Source organism: Somniosus microcephalus, chromosome 23 (assembly GCF_052327205.1).
Source record: "Somniosus microcephalus isolate GS21.2 chromosome 23, FLI_Smic_1.0, whole genome shotgun sequence".
Lineage (NCBI taxonomy): Eukaryota > Metazoa > Chordata > Chondrichthyes > Squaliformes > Somniosidae > Somniosus > Somniosus microcephalus.
In genome coordinates, this window is record NC_141009.1 from 54770698 (window position 1) to 54789802 (window position 19105).

A 19105-nucleotide genomic window follows, 5' to 3' on the forward strand; every position below is an offset into this window, starting at 1 on the left:
GCCACGTTTCTGTAATCCCAACCAAATCGTATTTGTTTACTTCTTTTTGCACAGCCAATTCATCCACCTTATTACAAATGCTCCTCGCATTAAGACACAAAGCCTTCAGGCTTGTTTTTTTAACGCTCTTAGACCTATTAGAATTATTATTTACTGTGGCCATGTTTGATTTAAACCGTTGATTTCTCTGACTGCCACTTTTGTTTTTCTCCTTCCTATCTTTTGCTTTTATCCTTGTTTCCCTTTCCTCTGTCTCCCTGCTCAGGTTCCCAACCCCCTGCCATTTTAGTTTAAACCCTCCCCCACAGCACTAGCAAACACTCTCCCTAGGACATTGGTTCCAGCCCTGCCCAGGTGCAAACCATCCAGTTTGAACTGGTCCCACCTCCCCCAGAACCGGTTCCAATGTTCCAGGAACTTGAATCCCTCCCCCCTGGCACCATTCCTCTAGCCACGTATTCATCTGAAGTATCCTTCTATTTCTACTCTGACTAGCACGTGGCACTGGTAGCAATCCTGAGATTACTACCTTTGAGGTCCTGTTTTTTAATTTATCTCCTAACTCCCTATATTCCGCTTTTAGGACCTCATCCCGCTTTTTACCTATATCGTTGGTGCCTATATTTCTAGAGGGATAGAATTGAAAAGTAGTGAAGTTATGCTAAACTTGTATCGAACCTTGGTTAGACCACACTTGGAGTACTGCATACAACTCTGGTCGCCATATTATAAAAAGGATATAGAGGCACTGGAGGAGGTGCAGAGAAGATTTACAAGGATGATACCAGAAATGCAAGGGTATACCGTAAAAAGAGAAGGCTGAGGGGGTGACCTAATAGAGGAATTTCAAATTATGAAAGGTTTTGATAAGAGTAGATAGAGAGAGTGTTGCCACTTGTGGAGAAGAGCAAAACTAGAGGCCATCAATATAAGATTGTCACCAAGAAATAGGAAATTCAGAAGAAACTTCTTTACTCAGAGTGGTGAGAATGTGGAATTTGCTACCACAGAAAGTAGTTGAAGCGAATAGTATAGATGCATTTAAGGGGAGGCTAGACAAGCAAATGAGGGAGAAGGGAATAGAGGGTTATGCTGATAGAGTTAGATGAGGACAGACAGGAGGCTCGAGTGGAGCATGAACGCTGGCATGGACTGGTTAGGCCGAATGGCCTGTTTCTGTGCCGTATATCCTATGTAAAAAAAACCTCGATTAGATTCCAGCTTCAAACTCACTCCCAAGTATAGTCATTCTGCATATAAACCATTGCAACCCCTCGATTAGATTCCAACTCACTCCCGAATATCCATTATTCTATATATAAACCACCTTTACTCCTCGATTAGATTCCATCTTATAACTCATTCCTGGTTATCGGTTATTCTACATATAAATCATGTGAACCTCTGGACTAGATTTCACTCTGCAACTTGCTTCCGTTATTCTCGAATTGAACAGTGCCTTTTCATACTGTCAAGGATAAACTGTGTGCTTCCAAGTCTATTGTCATTAATTATAAATAAAATAAATATGTCTAGTAGCCAAAAGAAACATTAAAAATTGCTGACGCAAAACAGGGACCATGTCCCTTGTCGGAACTGCAGCGTTCACAATTTATGTTCAGTGTCAAGTCAGACACATTAATTTTTCAGTGCTGATCGTAAACCGGTCTGGAACAAAATAACGGTGCCACTTGTAATGCCTGATGGGAATGGCTTGAAAGGTACTATTCTTACTGGCAGCGTTATATGAAGTGTCGCTGTGTCCACTAAGCACTTGCATACACGTACCATCTCTCTACTTCAAGGCATTGCGTACCCACTTGATTTGTTCTTGTGGAGAGTACAGTGAGCCCACAGGAGTTTTAGAACTGGACGATAAATGGATTCATATCTAGCAGTTATTGGGGGAGGGCTTCGAGCGACCCATTTTGGGTTATTAATTAGTAATTTTAGAAATATTTCCTGTTAGGTGCATACATTGGTCAGTTAAGCTACGAGGACAATGCAGCAGAGACAGTGAAGGAGTGGTAGAAAGCTATTTCTCAAATCACACTTAAGGCATGTACCGAAATGTTCAACATTGACAGTAGGAAGTGAAGCACTTTCCATGAGGCTCCTCTGGGTTGACGTGGGTGAGTGATCAGGGGTCTGGGAGAAAGATGGAGGTCTTTAAATTCATACATCCTTAGGAGGAAGTAGTTAACACCCACAGCACTTACATCCTCCTCCATGAATGCTGACTCTGCAAACTTAGGTGATTCTCAAAATCAGTAAGAACATTATAATTAGAACTTTTATTCATCAGGGTCATTTCAACATAAAATATAACTTTTCTCTTAAATGCAATGGCTGAAAATATTTATAACGCTGACAAATGGGCAATTTCAAGCACAGAAAAATCTACTTATTTTATTATCACTTTATTGCAGAATACACAACAGCATCAGGAGATTCGCAGGGACGAAGTGTTGGTTGTGAGCCACGAGGGCATTGTTTACTTGCTCGCTTTGTTCTGTGGCGGGTCCACTGAGCCCAAAGGGGTTTTACAACTTGACAATAGATGGATTTGTGCGTAGCAACCAGTTGGGGACTGCGGCCCATTTTGGGTTTTTGAACAGGCGCTTTTGGAAATCATTCTTGTTAGGTGCACACATAAGCAGTCAATGCCCGCATGCAACAAGAGCTGGACGACGTTCAGGCTTGGGCTGATAAGTGGCAGGTAACATTCACGCCACACAAGTGCCAGGCAATGACCATCTCCAACAAGCGAGAGCCTAACCACCGCCCCTTGACATTCAACGGCATTGCCATCACCGAATCCCCCACCATCAACATCCTGGGGGTCACCATTGACCAGAAACTTAACTGGACCAGCCACATAAATACCGTGGCAACAAGAGCAGATCAGAGGCTAGGTATTCTGCCGCGAGTGTCTCCACCTGACTCACCAAAGCCTTTCCACCATCTACAAGGCACAAGTAAGGAGTGTGATGGAATACTCTCCACTTGCCTGGATGAGTGCAGCTCCAACAACACTCGAGAAGCTCAACACCATCCAGGGCAAAGCAGCCCGTTTGATTGGCACCCCATCCACCACCTTAAACATTCACTCCCTCCACCACTGGCATTCTGTGGCTGCAGTGTGTACCATCTACAAGAAGCACTGCAACAACTCGCCAAGGCTTCTTCAGCAGCACCTCCCAAACCCGCGACCTCTTCCACCTAAAAGGACAAGGGCAGCAGGCGCATGGGAACACCACCACCTCCAAGTTCCACACCATCCTGACTTGGAAGTATATCGCCGATCCTTCATCGTCGCTGGGTCAAAATCCTGGAACTCCCTCCCTAACAGCGCTGTGGGAGTACCTTCACCACACGGACTGCAGCGGTTCAAGGCGGCGGCTCACCACCACCTTCTCAAGGGCAATTAGGGATGGGCAATAAATGCCGGCCTTGCCAGCGATGCCCACATCCCATAAATGAAAAAAAAATTCACAGCCTGTTGAACTGGGCAGGATCACTGGGTTGTCACCTTTTGTTTTCCTACATCCTAGTCTTAACAAGGGTGCAAGGGTCAGCAAGTATCCAGTGTTTCAAATCCTGTGCGTGTTTGACAACCTGATGGCAGTGTGATGCAAACATATTCGATTTTCTTTGTTCCTGGTTGAATGTCAAAGGAGATAGAAAGTAGCAAAGAAATGGAGATACCGACTGGATTAAGGTTGGGTAAAGAAGCAGGGGAGGTAAGACAGCTTGTGAAGTTACCCATGACATTACAATAATGAACAGATTCCAGGTACTGTGCAACACTGCAGAAGAGAGAGAGAGTCTGGAATGAAAATGCAGCTCAAATACCAGAGAGGACAGCTTGGTTAAAAACAGTTTGCAGTTCACAGAGACACTGATTGTTCAGGATTCTTTGCTCAAGAAAGTAGATAGTCATTTGACCAAGTTTTGAGTCACCAATCCCGATATCTCCTTTTTTGGCTCAGTGTCAATTTTTGGCAGATTACGTTCCTGTGAAGCGGCTTGCGACGTTTTACTACATGAATGCAAGTTGCTGTAATCATGTGTGTACTAAAGACAAGTACTACCGGATGGTGAGCGGTCTATCTGGAGCTAGAGCAGTACACACTGAGGAGAGGTTAGGATGGATGCTGAAGAGGATGGAATGGAGCCCTGTGGGGTAGACAATGTAGAAATAATGGAGGCGCTTTAAACGGCCACATCCATGAGAACAGCCTCAAAGCCCAAAGATAGCGGATGCAACGCAGCGTTTCCTGGATTCATTCCAACGTTCGGGAAGAGAGGAGTTTGCCAATAAAACCGAGGTTGTAAACGAGGGGCTGGCAACCCTGGTGTCAAAACCACAATGCTATCTTCAGAAGTAACTGCAAAGGGAGCAAGGATGCACAACCAAACACGGAAACCATAACGTGCTGCCAATCGAAACACTGAATGTTCAACAAGCACCAAGTTTAAAGAGTTCACATTAAATCCAGGTGATAAAGTCAAGTATGAAACAATCTAATGTGGGTTTTTGCACCTTTTAAGTGGTTTATCTGCATTACAGTCTCGCCCACCAAGAGCCCTCTCAAAAAGTACAAAGTGCCAGCTGCTGGAAATACATGGTAGTCAGTCAGCATCTGAGAGGCGAGAGGGCAGGGGGGTAACGTTTCAGGTGGCACTCTGTCCATTCTATGAAGAGTCCCTATCCGAGGACAGTGGAAATCTGGAACACTCTCCACCAAAAGGCTGTTGAGGCTGGGGGTTAATCGAAAATCTCAAAACTGAGGCCGACAGATTTTTGTTAGGCAAGGGTATCAAGGGATATGGAACTACGGCAGGTAAATGGAGTTGAGGTACTGATCAGCCATGATCTAATTAAATGGCAAAACAGGCTCGAGGGGCTTGAATGCCCCCTGCTCCTATTTTCCTAAATATTAACCTGTGTTTTTGTCTCTTTCACGCGATGACAGACCTGCTGAGTATTTTTACCATTTTGTTTTTATTTCAAATTTCCACCATTTTTTTTTTTTTTTTTTTTTTTTAAGTCTATTGTTACGAGGCATCAACATCCTTTTGTTTTCTTCTGTTGATTTGTAAGTTTGCATTTAAATTTAGAGGTCTGACAACAACATTTAGTATTCACCTGAAAAGGTTACTGAGGTTGACTGTGTAAGGGCTAAATTAACATCAGTGGCGATACCATCAAAAACCCAAAGATGCTTCAGCATCGAGTGCAAGTCAGCTCCCTCACCGTGTCAGGCTTACTGACCTTTCCGACTCCCAGAATGTCAAGAGAACAAGATTAAAAAACCTCAACCAAGACTGGCGATACATTTTTATTTAAATATGGAATGGGCTCTGAGCCAAGTCAGGCTGTGCAGTCAATTAACCTCTTCAAAAAGAGGGAGAGGTGGATAAAAGGAAAATATATATCACTCTCTTAAAAAAGAGAATAGACAGGTCAATTGTTTCAAGTGCAGACCCTTTCTCAGATGTCTGGGATTCACTGAATGGTCTCAAACTAAAATATTAACCCGTCCCTCCCTTTTGAGATGCTGGTGGGACCTGCTGTATTTCCAGAAGATTCTGCAGATTTTCAGTATTTTGCAGTTTTTTTAAAAATCTGGTCTGGATCAATAACTGTCTCACAATGGGACTGTACTTTACGAGTCAAGGTGACTGAACACTACACGGATCACAACCACTTGTGCTGCCTGGTTATTGAAATTCTTAGAATCTTACAGCGCAGAAGGAGGTCATTCGGGCCATTGTGTCTGCTCTTTGAAAGAGCTCTCCAATTAGTCCCGCTCCCCTGCTCTTTCCCCACAGCCCTGCAAACTTTTCCTTTTCATGTATTTATCCAATTCTCTTTTGAAAGTTACTATTGAATCTGTAATGTATGTACCTCTAAGGGGAGAACTACTTTTTACAGCTCCTGTATACTGTAGTACCGGCAGTGACCACACCTGTATATAAACCCTGAGTAGTGATCTGTACAATTAGTTCTAGAGTAACCCTCATTCAGTAAACACCTGTTGATCGTTCCCTGCAGTCTTTTGTCTGATTATTGAAGGACACAACATTAAGATACACGGATCTAACATTGGCGACGACGCAGATTCGAACCTACCTGCAACTCTGCATCACCTCCCAGGGATTCGCTCCTGGAGAACAGTGGAAGGAGGTCGAGTCCAGAAGCACGGGCGTCGACCACGGGCAACCGCCCAGTCATCCAGCGGAGATTTGAGCATCGCAGGGGAGGCTGTCGAGAGCCAGGCTTGGCTTTCCAGTCACGGTGGTCCAGCGAAACGGGCTGGCAACAGGTACTGCGCAGACCCTTCCCGGACAGCGGCGGCTAGAGCCGACCGAGCGGCACAGAAAAAGGCCGAGCATCGTCGACGGGGGAAAGAGAGAGGGCAGAGCGCACAGGGCGCAGCCGGTGTTCAGGACCGAGCGGCGTCAACGGGGAGAGAGACGAGAGAGCAGAGCACAGCCAGTGTTCAAGGGCCGAGCAGCGTCAACGGGGGAGAGCCGAGAGAGAGCAGAGCGCAGCCGGTGTTCAAGGGCCGAGCAGCGTCAACGGGGTAGAGAGGCGCGCAGGAAAACGCAAGGCGCTGCCATTGCCACGAGGACCGCAGAAAAAGGCATTGGCAGCAGCGCAGGAGCAGTGCACGAAACCCACAGGGCGTCGCCATTTGCCACGAGGACCGCCGAGAGCGGCGTTGGCAGCAGCGCGGGATACGCCATTTTAAGCCGCAGCAGGGAAGGAAAGCGCAGGAGACGCCATTTTAAGCCGCAGCGGGGAAGAAAGGAAAGCGCGGGAGACGCCATTTTAAGCCGCAGCGGGGAAGAAAGGAAAGCGCGGGAGACGCCATTTTAAGCCAGTCTAACCACACCCAAAAATGCCGAAGAGTGGCAGTATCACAGCGTTCGGCAATGAAGTCGAAGATTGGACGACATATGTCGAACGCATAGAAGTATACTGCAAGGCGAATGAAGTGCCAGATGACAAGAAAGCGCTGGTATTGTTGAATTCAATGGGTGCAAAAACATATGGCTTACTACGAAACCTAGTAACCCCAGAGAAGCCAGTAGAAAAGGATTTTGAAAACATAGTGTCAATCCTACAGGACCACTTAAACCCCACACCGCTGCTGATAGCAGAAAGATTTAAGTTTCACAAAAGGAACCAGCATAAAGATGAAAGTAACGCTGAGTATTTAACGGAACTGCGCAAGCTATCGAAACACTGCCAGTTTGGAATGGGACTAGCAGATACTTTAAGGGACAAGTTTGTGTGTGGGCTTCAAAGTGAAGGAACCCAGAAACGGCTTCTATCAGAAAAGGATCTTACGCTGGACAAGGCTTTCAGCATTGCAGTAGCACACGAAGCAGCAGCACAGGGCGCTGCAGAGATACAACGGAGACCGCAAGAATATGGCACAAATGAAATGTCATACGGAACAGTGAAGTGCTATCGCTGCGGCAGAACAACACACGACCATAATGATTGCTGGTTCAAGGACAAAGTGTGCAGACAGTGTGGAAAAGTAGGACACATAGCAAGAGTCTGCAGGTCAGGAAAGAAAACCAGCAGCAAGAAATCTCCACAGGAGAAATACAAGAAGGTACATAAGGTGACGGAGAGTAGTTCAGACGAACAGAAAAGTGATACAGACTCCGGAAGCAAGGAGCTGGGTTGTCTGAAACTACATAATGTGATCAAAACGGAGGATCACCAAACTATCTGGGTCACGCTCAAGATAGCAGGAGTCCAAGTGAAAATGGAATTGGACACAGGATCAGCCCTAACGGTCATAAACCGAAGGGACTACAAGCGGCTATTCTCACATATACCCTTGAGAGATACAAAGATTGTCTTGAAGACGTACACGGGGCAAAAAGTCTACCCCAAAGGAAAAATAAGGGTGAACGTTATATATAACGGCAAGGAAACACCAAAAATGGACCTATATGTATTGCCAGATGGAGGGCCACCTCTACTAGGACGTGAATGGATCCAGAAGATACAGCTAGATTGGCATTCCATACAAGCACTGACTGTAGATGCCAAAAAGGATGACGACGTCACACCTGGACGACTGTCAAAAATGCTAACTGACGCACAAGAAGTGTTCCAGCAGGGACTCGGAACACTAAAAGACATAACAGCGACGATCAAAATAGAGGAAAATGCAAGCCCCAAGTTTTTAAGGCCAGACCGGTGCCTTATGCGATCCGCCCAGCCGTCGAAGCAGAGCTGGAAGGTTTGGAACGTTCAGGAGTACTGTCCAAAGTGGACTGGAGCGAGTGGGCTACACCCATCGTTCCTGTAATGAAGAGGTCGTTGACTAATACGCCTGGGGAACCAAAGAAGGTTCGCATCTGTGGGGACTTTAAGGTGACAGTGAACCCAGTCCTTCACACTGTACAATATCCACTTCCGCAGATTGAAGATATTTTCGCCTCGCTATCTGGAGGGAAACGCTTCACTAAGATTGATCTGGCCCAGGCGTACCTGCAAATGGAGGTAGAAGAAGCCTCGAAACAGTACCTCACGATCAACACTCAAAGGTCTCTACCAATACAACCGGCTGGTGTTCGGGATAGCATCAGCTCCGGCTATTTGGCAAAGGGCAATGGAACAAGTCCTGCAAGGGATTCCAGGGACCCAGTGTTATTTGGACGACATCCTGGTCACGGGCGAAAATGACAGTGATCACCTCGCCAACCTGGAGCAGGTGCTCACTAGATTGAAGGAATATGGGCTCCGAGCTAATCGCCACAAATGCGAGTTTTTCCAGAAGCAGATCTCGTATTGTGGCCACGTTATTGATAAAGAGGGGTTACATAAGTCCCCTGAAAAGATTGAGGCAGTAGTCAAGGCTCCAGCACCAGAAAATGTGTCACAACTGAGGTCGTTCCTCGGGCTGGTGAACTACTACCATAAGTTCTTGCCGAATTTGTCTACCGTACTGCACCCACTGAACACCCTACTGCAAACGGGGGTACCATGGAAGTGGAGTGACGAATGTAAACGAGCTTTCCAGAAGAGCAAAGCATTGATCACATCAAAAGAGGTGTTGGCTCATTTCAACCCAGCACTACCAATTCGGTTGGCGTGTGATGCATCACCCTATGGCATTGGAGCGGTGCTGTCGCACAAATTCCCGGACGGCTCAGAGAGGCCAGTCGCCTTTGCGTCTCGGTCACTAACCTCAGCCGAGCGTAACTACGCCCAGATTGACAGGGAGGCCCTCAGCCTAGTGTGGGGAGTGAAAAAGTTCAATCACTATCTGCACGGGCAGAAGTTCACCTTGCTGACTGACCACCAACCACTTGTCTCCATCTTTAATCCAAAGAAGGGCGTTCCGGTGATGACTGTGCAACGGCTACAAAGATGGTCCCTTTTTCTAGGGGCGCGCCAATATGAAAGCGAGTACAAGGGCACGAAACAGCATGGAAACGCTGATGGGCTATCACACCTGCCACTGCCTACTGCGGAGGAAGCACCAGCAGTGGATCCTGTCGAAATATTTCATTCGACTATAATTGAATGCTTGCCAGTAACTAATGCTGGTATAGAGAAGGAGACCCGAAATGACCCGACACTGTCTCGGGTATATGATTTGACGGTGAAGGGATGGCCAGCACATGGCGACTCACTGTTGCCAGCATTCTCATCCAGAAGAGAACGGCTGTCAGTATGCCAGGGGACAGTGATGTGTGGATCCCGAGTGGTAATTCCACCCAAGTTAAGGGAGAGAGTGCTCAATGAGCTTCACGAAGGTCATCTGGGAGGGGTGAAAATGAAAAGCCTTGCTGGGGCTTGTGTGGTGGCCGGGGATCGATCAGCAAATCGAGGACCTGACAAAGAGCTGCTCAGGGTGCCAGAAGGTCCAAAATGCACCACCACATGCCCCTCTACACCCATGGGAGTGGCCCTCATCCCCATGGCAACGGGTGCATATTGATTTTGCTGGTCCATTCATGAACTCAATGTTTTTAATAGCCGTGGATGCGCACTCGAATTGGCCCGAGGTGATCAAAATGTCCTCCACCACCACGGAGAAAACTATTGCAGTCCTACGGACCATTTTGCCAGGAACGGCTTGCCAGAGCAGATTGCTCTGATAACGGACCACAGTTTGTGTCCGAAGATTTATGAAGAGGAACGGGGTCAGGCATTACACATCCGCCCCATATCATCCAGCCACAAATGGATTGGCTGAGAGGTTCGTACAAACCTTTAAAAAACCAGTAAAGGCCATGTGCGATGACGACATTCCACTGCAGCATAAGGTGGACAATTTCCTGTTAGCCTACAGAAATGCGACACATGCAGTCACCAACCAGGCCCCGGCCATGATGTCCTTTAACCGAAGGTTGAGATCTCGTCTGGATTTGCTCAGACCAAATGTACGAAGAGATGTTGAGAGTAAGCAATTCCAGCACATCAATGAGAAGCCGACAAGGAGCTTCAATGTAGGGCAACCAGTCTTGGCCCGCGACTACCAAACAGAGAAATGGCAACCAGGAACGATATGCACACGGCAGGGGCCACTAATGTACACAGTGGATGTTGGGGAGAACATTGCGAGGCGCCATGCTGACCAGATCCTAGAGTCACCGGAACCAGTCAACCCCATGTCTCGGCCATGCGTACCTGGTGAGGAACCCGACGTACAGGTCGCATCTACCTCAGAAACAGTAGCATCGGAAGCTGATGAACCAACCGACGACAGGGGGCCAGAGTCGCCTCCGCACCAAGAGCAAGACACTCGGGAAAGGCGCTATCCAGAAAGGATCAGGAAGCCTCCCCAAAGACTGAATTTATAAATAGACTATTTTCAGCTAATGTTGCATGTTAAAAGTGTTAATTGTAATTAGTTTGATATTTAATTGTTAAATGAGTGTTATGGTACTGTTAATCTAAAAGGGGAGGAATTGTAATGTATGTACCTTTAAGGGGAGAACTACTTTTTACAGCTCCTGTATACTGTAGTACTGGCAGTGACTACACCTGTATATAAACCCTGAGTAGTGATCTGTACAATTAGTTCTAGAGTAACCCTCATTCAGTAAACACCTGTTGATCGTTCCCTGCAGTCTTTTGTCTGATTATTGAAGGACACAACATTAAGATACACGGATCTAACAGAATCTGCTTCCACTACCCTTTCAGACAATACAATCCAGATCATAACAACTCGCTGCGTAAAAAAAATTCTCATCTCCCACCCGATTCTTTTGCTAATTATCTTAAACATGTTTTCTCGGGTCATCGACCTTCCTGCCAGTGGAAACAGTTTCTCCCTGTCTATTCTATCAAAATCCCTCATCATTTTGAACACCTCTATTAAATCTTCCCTTAAACTGTCATCAGTGAAAGCAAATCGCAGGGTCGCGTATCAGGGGCTGTAACATTACTGAACACGCTGGGGATTTTTTTAGCTTTGTGGGTGAAGTAAAAATTTTGTACAAGTTTCTCACCGAAGATTATGCGAGTCAGATTATGGTCGATGATGCGGGAAATTGCATGCGATTATTGGGGGCTACAAGCTCGATGGGTCGAATGGGTATTTCCGATTGCGAATTTCTCTTACTTCAGCAGCCACTCAGTGAAAATATTAGAGGGCAGATAGGGAAGCAGGCCCGAGAGGTAAAGGCACCATTCAGGGTCACCTTCACCCAAAAGGCTCCAAGTTCAATTCCCTGTCTGCACAGAGTCAGCTCACTGCAGCACTACAGTTGACCTCAGCATCCCTGAGCTGGGCCGGGGGAAGGGGGGGGGGGGGGGTGGGGGCGGGTACTGGGGAACTGGCTTCCTACTCCAGGCTGCTACGCCACTGACTCCTGCAGTAATGTGGGCACGTGCAGACATCTGGGGAAGACAAGATCAGGTGTGATGGCCTCTCCGGTTGAATAGCCCGACCACATTCACCGTCGAGCTCAGGCAGGAAGATTGCTAACTTGAACAAGATCAGCTGTGGGATCACAAGCCAGCAACAGTCGGCGGTGTGAGGGAAGGGGGTGGTGCGGTGAGGGTGTTAATTCTTTTTTTTTTTTTTAAATTGGCTGATACAGAACAAAACAAAAAGGGCAAGCAATCATAATTCTTGACAGTAGTTTGATTTATTTTAAAAAGGGTTCGAGAGCAAGTCATTCGCTCTAAATATAGTTTTAAGTGGACGGTGGTATTGATTCTAACTAAGTTCTGGATTAAAGATCCTACAAAGAAAACAGAGCTCCTGCCGCAGAGCTACAGAAAGGAGCGACAATGAAAAACATCTCACTCCTCTTGGCCTAAAATTGATGAAAGTGCGAGCGAGGTGTGGGCAAATGAAATAACACCGAGACCGGGTTTCCCCTGCAGGCACGGCTGGCTGCATTTCACCGCGTGTGAGTCACCGCAGACATCGTCCAGTAAATCCTGATGCAGCAATCGATCTCAAAACGTCAGCGTGTTCTATGTGCCAGCAGTGGCCATGCACTATTGCAAGAGCGGAGTGAGAGAAATGTGCAACTGCCGGGACTCTGATCTATATTTGCCGCAGTTTGACAGTAGAAACTTTGAGAAAGTTCTGTTTTAATAATCTCCTCGCATGGGGTGTATACAGAGCTTGGGTGGGAGAAGCGGGGGGAATAAAGTCCATGATAGAGGTAGTCATGCACAAACTGCGGAACGAGTGGGTTTAATAAGCCAAATGCTCGTTCCAAATTTTCTTCTATTCGAACTGTACTCTGACTGGTGTCGTCCCCTGCCCCCCCCCACTCCACTCCACTCCAGCAGAACATGCACTGACTCAAGGAGGGGTACACGGTTGCAGCTGCAGTGAGAGAAGATCCAGTTTCAGTGTTGAAAGGTAACCGGGGGCAGAACAGGACAGCCCTATTGCATCTCAGAACCTTGCAAACATCAACGGCAGCCACCTGATCGCTTGGGGGGTGGGAGGGGGGCGGGGCGGTGGGGCAGAAGAAACATTCCTGACCAACTCGCTGGTCAGGACAATGCAATAAATAAGTAGTTCTTTAATGTTAAACAAAAAACTCAATAAGCAATAAACCTCGTATAGGTACAACATTAGAACGGAGTACTGAGGAAACCAGGCCTCTAACCCCAGCTGCCACTGTTTTCTCCTCCTCCTGTCACTGGATGCCCCAATGGGTTGTTAACTCTCCAGAGTTCCTGTTGCTCCAGAGACCCTTCATTTATGTACAGCTATTGCAAACTTTAGGTTATTTGTAAATTTTACAAAGTTGCTGTAAATAAATTCAAAAGGGATCGACAGAGGTTCAGGATTTGATCTGAACAGGTGACAGCGGGCGATTCATTGTGTGTTCTTTAGGGATTGTTTTGCTCTGAAACCTTGATGATCATGCGCCCGATTACTCATTATCTCCAACAGCAGCAGGTGCTGAGCCACTGGACATTGCCTCCCTCCAAACTATATATTAACTCTCAGGAAATGCAAATTGATCTTGCAGTTTCTTTTAAAAGATTTAATGAAAATAACAGGACACAAAGGGCCAATCATAGTCTCACCCCGAGCCTCTCCTGTGGGAATCATGACTACCTTTAGTTTTCCCATTTCTTTTTTTTTTTTTTTTTAAAGTCCACTTCTCTATATTCCACACCCCACTTGTGATATAATTATGTTTGAAACACTTGCTAGCTATTGCAGAAACCCAGTGTGTAAATCAGCCCCCGCTTTACGATTTATATCTCAGTACAACCCCCAGGTACACCAGTGTATAAGTCACCTTTGCTGAATTGAGATTTAATCAACTGGATCACAACCATCTCCAAACTTAAATCTGATGTGAAGATCTGAACACACAACTGCAGTGGTGTTTGGCCGACATGCTCGGCCATGCACTTGCTTTACGTGCGGGAAGAGTCTGGGAAACAGAAAATAGCAGAAGTATTTCTAACTATTACACTGGGCACTGGCATCTGCAAAGTGGATGTTCCGTGCTCCCAAACAGGACCTCGGTGCTCAGGTCAGTGCTTCTGCAAGTGTCTCATTGCAACACGAGCAGTCACAAAGTTACATACAATCTGTTCCCAAGATCTGTCGCAAGCCTCTGCCCAAACGGCTGGCGTGCTTAATGGGGACTATGAAAAGGAACACGCCCTGCAGTAACCTTATCGTGGAGTAACCCCTCTAAAGGCGAACATAGGTAGATTTTTTCCATTCCCATTATTATGGGGTCTTAGTGCATGCAAGACTATTTCATACCGACAGAACAACAGTCATTACTCACAAAGCAGGTTGAACCTCATCACTTAAATAAAAAGGTAAGTTTTGTACCTATTTCCAAACTGTGCGCGAGAACATCGCCACCTCTGCTCGCTTTCTCAAAATGATCTTCGTCCACCCCTGAGATGGTGTGCTGCCGCTTGACCACTTTGCTGGGACTGGACACGGAGATGCTGGACAGGGACACTAAAGGGATGGCCTGGCTCACCTGCAGCAAATGAAATATTTACCGGAAACACATTTAATGCACCATCCACAGATTCACATTAGAGATATTCCTCTATACACATGCTATGAAAGGTCTGCAAGGCGATAGAGCAGAAGACATCAAACCTTGATCCTCAGTTTCCAGAATGTGTAGGTTGTGGGCTCCTGGAAACCAGTATCTAGGGCCTAATTTTAGAAGCTTACTCTATTAGCTGGTAAGTGAATAGAATGAGGGAAATTAGGATATTTCCTCATCAGGAATTTCAGGAAACTTCATCATATAGAAATCTTTATCCAATATTTTTCCAAAGATTGGCTGTGTCAAATTCTTAGCTTTTACTGTAGTTGGGTGACTTAATGGAGCGGATGATGACCTTCCACCTCTAAACCTCGAGACAGAATCTATGCCAGGCCGATGGAATGATCGTCTCCTCTCTCTGCTGACTGTGAAGTTCCTAACAAAATGAGTTTGGGCAGCATCAATGCAGATCCCAATGGACCAATAACAATTCATAATTCAACATTTAATCGGTATTAATTTAGGTGTTCACAAAGATGGCGGATGTAAGAATAGAATAGAATTGCCACGCTGGTGAAGTCGTGGACACTCTTCTGGGGTTGGTGCTGAAGCTCGTTGCCTTTACTCTTGCCCTACCAAGTTTCTTTGAAATTGGAAAGTGTTTAAAAGCTGTACGTTAGCAGCTTACTTGTTACACACAACTTCTGTGGGGACAAACAATAAACAAACGTGTATCTGTGACTCTCAGAAACCACTTAAATGTTTTCTGCCTCAAAGTCACGCAAAGACCAACGGTAGAAGGAAGTGTCTGCTTGGCTCCAGTCCCGCCCGCCCTTGGCTCCAGTCCCGCCCGCCCTTGGCTCCAGTCCCGCCCGCCCTTGGCTCCAGTCCCGCCCGCCCTTGGCTCCAGTCCCGCCCGCCCTTGGCTCCAGTCCCGCCCGCCCTTGGCTCCAGTCCCGCCCGCCCTTGGCTCCAGTCCCGCCCGCCCTTGGCTCCAGTCCCGCCCGCCCTTGGCTCCAGTCCCGCCCGCCCTTGGCTCCAGTCCAGCTCACCAAATAATCTGAGTGGTTTTAAATCAGCCTTCAGTCTTGCAATCCAGCTAACCTGAATACAGGAAACTTTCTGGTATCCGGCACTGATGGGACCGAGCTGGTGCCGTCCCATCAAAACTGCCGTAGAAACCAGCGCTAATGTTAAAACATACGGAGCTCAGAGCTCCGTGTGAAGCAACAAACCCTGCAACAGCTTCAAAACAGTCGGCCGCAGCTTGCAAGCGTCTCTGTAGCTAAGCAACAGCTTCAGCTAGACCTTGTAGAGCCAGGACTGGAAAAAAAAAGCAACGAGAAGTAAAAAAAACTTATCTGAACCGACTCCTGAATTTTGCCGGTGGATAGAGCTTTCCGGACATTTAACCTCTGGTTAAACGAAAGTTTCCTGTAGTTGATATTGACAAGCTCCAACACCTATGGAAAAGGGCTGTGCCTTCTTGTGAAATCCTGACACATGGATTGAAATGCTGACATTCAGCATACTACTTTAATCCAGTGTTTCGCAAACTAAGAGTGCACCTCAAGTAGGGTTGCCAACTCTGCATTGGACATAGTCCAGGAGGTTTCATCACATGACCAAAGATGTGCGGGTTAGGTTGATTGGCTATGATAAATTGACCCTTAGTGTTAGGGGGATTAAATACGTGGGGTTACGGGGATAGGGTGGGATATGTGTTGGTGTAGGGGTTACGGGGATCGGGTGGGATATGTGTCGGTGCAGGCTCGATGGGCCGAAATGGCCTCTATCTGCACTGTGGGGTTTCTGTGGTCCTCCCGTCTCCTATCGCCCCGCCCAGTCAAACCCATTTCCCCACCCCCCCCCATCTCCAATAAATTTATAACTATTAAATGAAAGTTCTGAAAGAAAAATGAAAAAAAAAACATTTATTTTAATGCCTTTATGATTTTTCTCCTGGGTTTTCTCACATCAGTGCACAGGAGATTAAACTTTCAGTCCTGGAGAGTTGGCAAGCCTAATCTCAAGGCTGGGACCAAACAGCTTAGCAGTGGGCGTCTGGTGAGCTGGCCAAATTCTTTTTTAAAATCTCGTTTGGATCCCCTTTACACATTCGCTTCGCCCACTGAGGTCAGGAGCGAGGCCGAGGCCTCCCCCCAAATTTCCCTCACTGTTATTATTCAATAATAGGAGCTTGCGAAGGAAAGCTGGAGACGAAACATATACAAGACATATGTCGGGCACATATACAAAAAGAAAATACCGCAGATGCTGGAAATCTGAAATAAAAACAGAAAATGCTGGAGATACTCAGCAGGTCAGGCAGCATCTGTGAAGAGAGGAACAGAGTTAACGTTTCAGGTCAATGACCTTTCGTCAGAACTGGAAAAAAGCAGGAAATGGAACAGATTTTTAAGCAAGTGTAGAGGCTGTGAAAGGGGGGAGGGGATGAAAGAACAAACGGGAAGGTCTGTGATAGGATAGAAGGCGGAAGAGGTTAAGAGACATTGAGAGATATTCAAGGCAAAAGGAGGTGGTAATGGGACAGGTTAAGAAACGAAGGATGGCTCTAGATGAAGTGTAAATTGCGCTGGCAGAATGAAAGACAGCTGCCATGTGGGAGAGAAGAAAAAAAGGCAAAGTGTGGATAAAAATATATATATATATATATATGATAGGGGCCGAGGTTATGATCTGAAATTGCTGAACTCTATGTTGAGTTCATATTCTCCTCTGCAGTGGTTAACACGGCCCTTGACCGTGTCCGTTCTATCTCCCGCACTTCTGCCCTCACCCCACCCCTCCCTCCCGGAACCACGATAGAGTTCCCCTTGTCCTCACCTTTCACCCAACCAGCCTCCACATTCAACGGATCATCCTCCGCCATTTCCGCCACCTCCAACGGGATCCCACCACCAAACGCATCTTCCCCGCACTTCCCCTTTCAGCATTCTGAAGGGACCGCTCCCTCCGCGACACCCTGGTCCACTCCTCTATCACCCCCAACACCCCTTCCCCTTCACCTTCCCGTGCAAGCGCAGGAGATGCAACACCTGCCCTTTTACCTCCCCCCTTCCCACTGTCCAGGGCCCCAAACACCCCTTCCAGGTGAAACAGCGATTTACTTGTACTTCTTGCAATTTAGTATACTGTATTCGCTGCTCACGATGTGGTCTCCTCTACATTGGGGAGACCAAACGCAGATTGGGTGACTGCTTTGCGGAACACCTCCGTTCAGTCCGTAAGGGGGACCCCGAGCTTCCGGTCGCCTGTCACTTTAATTCTCCGCTCCATTCCCACTCAGACCTCACCGTCCTCGGCCTCTTGCACTGTTCCATGGAAGCTCAGCGTAAGCTCGAGGAACAGCACCTCATCTTCCGATTAGGCACTCTACAGCCTTCTGGACTCAACATAGAGTTCAACAATTTCAGATCATAACCTCGGCTCCTATATATATTCTGACAGCGCAATTTACACTTCATCTAGAGCCATCCTTTGTTTCTTAACCTGTCCCATTACCATCTCCTTTTGCCATGAATATCTCTCGATGTCTCTTAACCTCTTCCACCTTCCATCCTATCACAGACCTTCCCTTTTGTTCTTTCACAAAGAAATGGCAGACCAATTAAATACATATCTTTGGTTCTGTCTTCACAAAGGAGGACACAAATAACCTCCCAGAGATGCCGGGGAACATAGGGTCTGATGAAAGGGAGGAACTGAAAGAAATCAGTATTTGTAGGGAAATGGTGTTGGGAAAGTTGACGGGATGAAGGCCGATAAATCCCCAGGGCCTGATAATCTACATCCCAGGGTACTTAAGGAAGTGGCCCTGGAGATAGTAGATGCATTACTGGTCATCTTCCAGAACTCGATAGACTCTGGAACAGTACCCATGGATTGGAGGGTAGCTAATGTTACCCCACTATTCAAAAAAGGGGGTAGAGAAAAAGCGGGGAATTATAGACCGGTAAGCCTGACATCGGTAGTGGGGAAAATGCTAGAGTCCATTATAAAAGATGTAATAGCTGAGCACTTGGAAAGCAGTGACAGGATCGGACAAAGTCAACATGGATTTACAAAAGGTAAATCGTGCTTGACTAATCTACTGGAATTTTTTGAGGATGTAACTGGTAAAATAGATAAGGGAGAACCAGTGGATGTGGTGTATTTGGACTTCCAGAAGGCTTTCGATAAGGTCCCGCCTAAGAGATTAGCTTGTAAAATTAAGGCACATGGGATTGGGGGCAAGGTATTGACTTGGATAGAGAACTGGTTGGCAGATAGAAGGCAAAGAGTTGGAATAAACTGGTCGTTTTCCGAGTGGCAGGCAGTGACTAGTGGGGTACCGCAAGGATCGGTCCTAGGACCCCAGCTGTTCACAATATATATTAATGATCTGGACGAGGGAATTGGATGTAGTATCTCCAAATTTGCAGACGACACAAAGCTGGGTGGGAGGGTATGCTGTGAGGAGGATGTTGTGAAACTCCAGTACGATTTGGACAGGTTGGGTGACTGGGCAGAAACATGGCAAATGCACTGTAATGTGGATAAATGTGAGGTTATCCACTTTGGTGGCAAAAACAGGAAGGCAGAT

The 19105-nt window shown here is 46.8% G+C and overlaps 1 protein-coding gene across 1 annotated transcript in view; it reads right to left on the reverse strand.

Moving 5' to 3' along the window:
* The window catches only part of pnpla7b (patatin-like phospholipase domain containing 7b), a 320770-nt gene that overhangs the window by 217112 nt on the left and 84553 nt on the right, over positions 1-19105 (reverse strand). The window contains exon 12 of the mRNA XM_085965146.1: positions 14325-14481. Within this exon, the coding sequence (XP_085821272.1) occupies positions 14325-14481 (157 nt within the window). The remainder of the gene's footprint in view (positions 1-14324; positions 14482-19105) is intronic.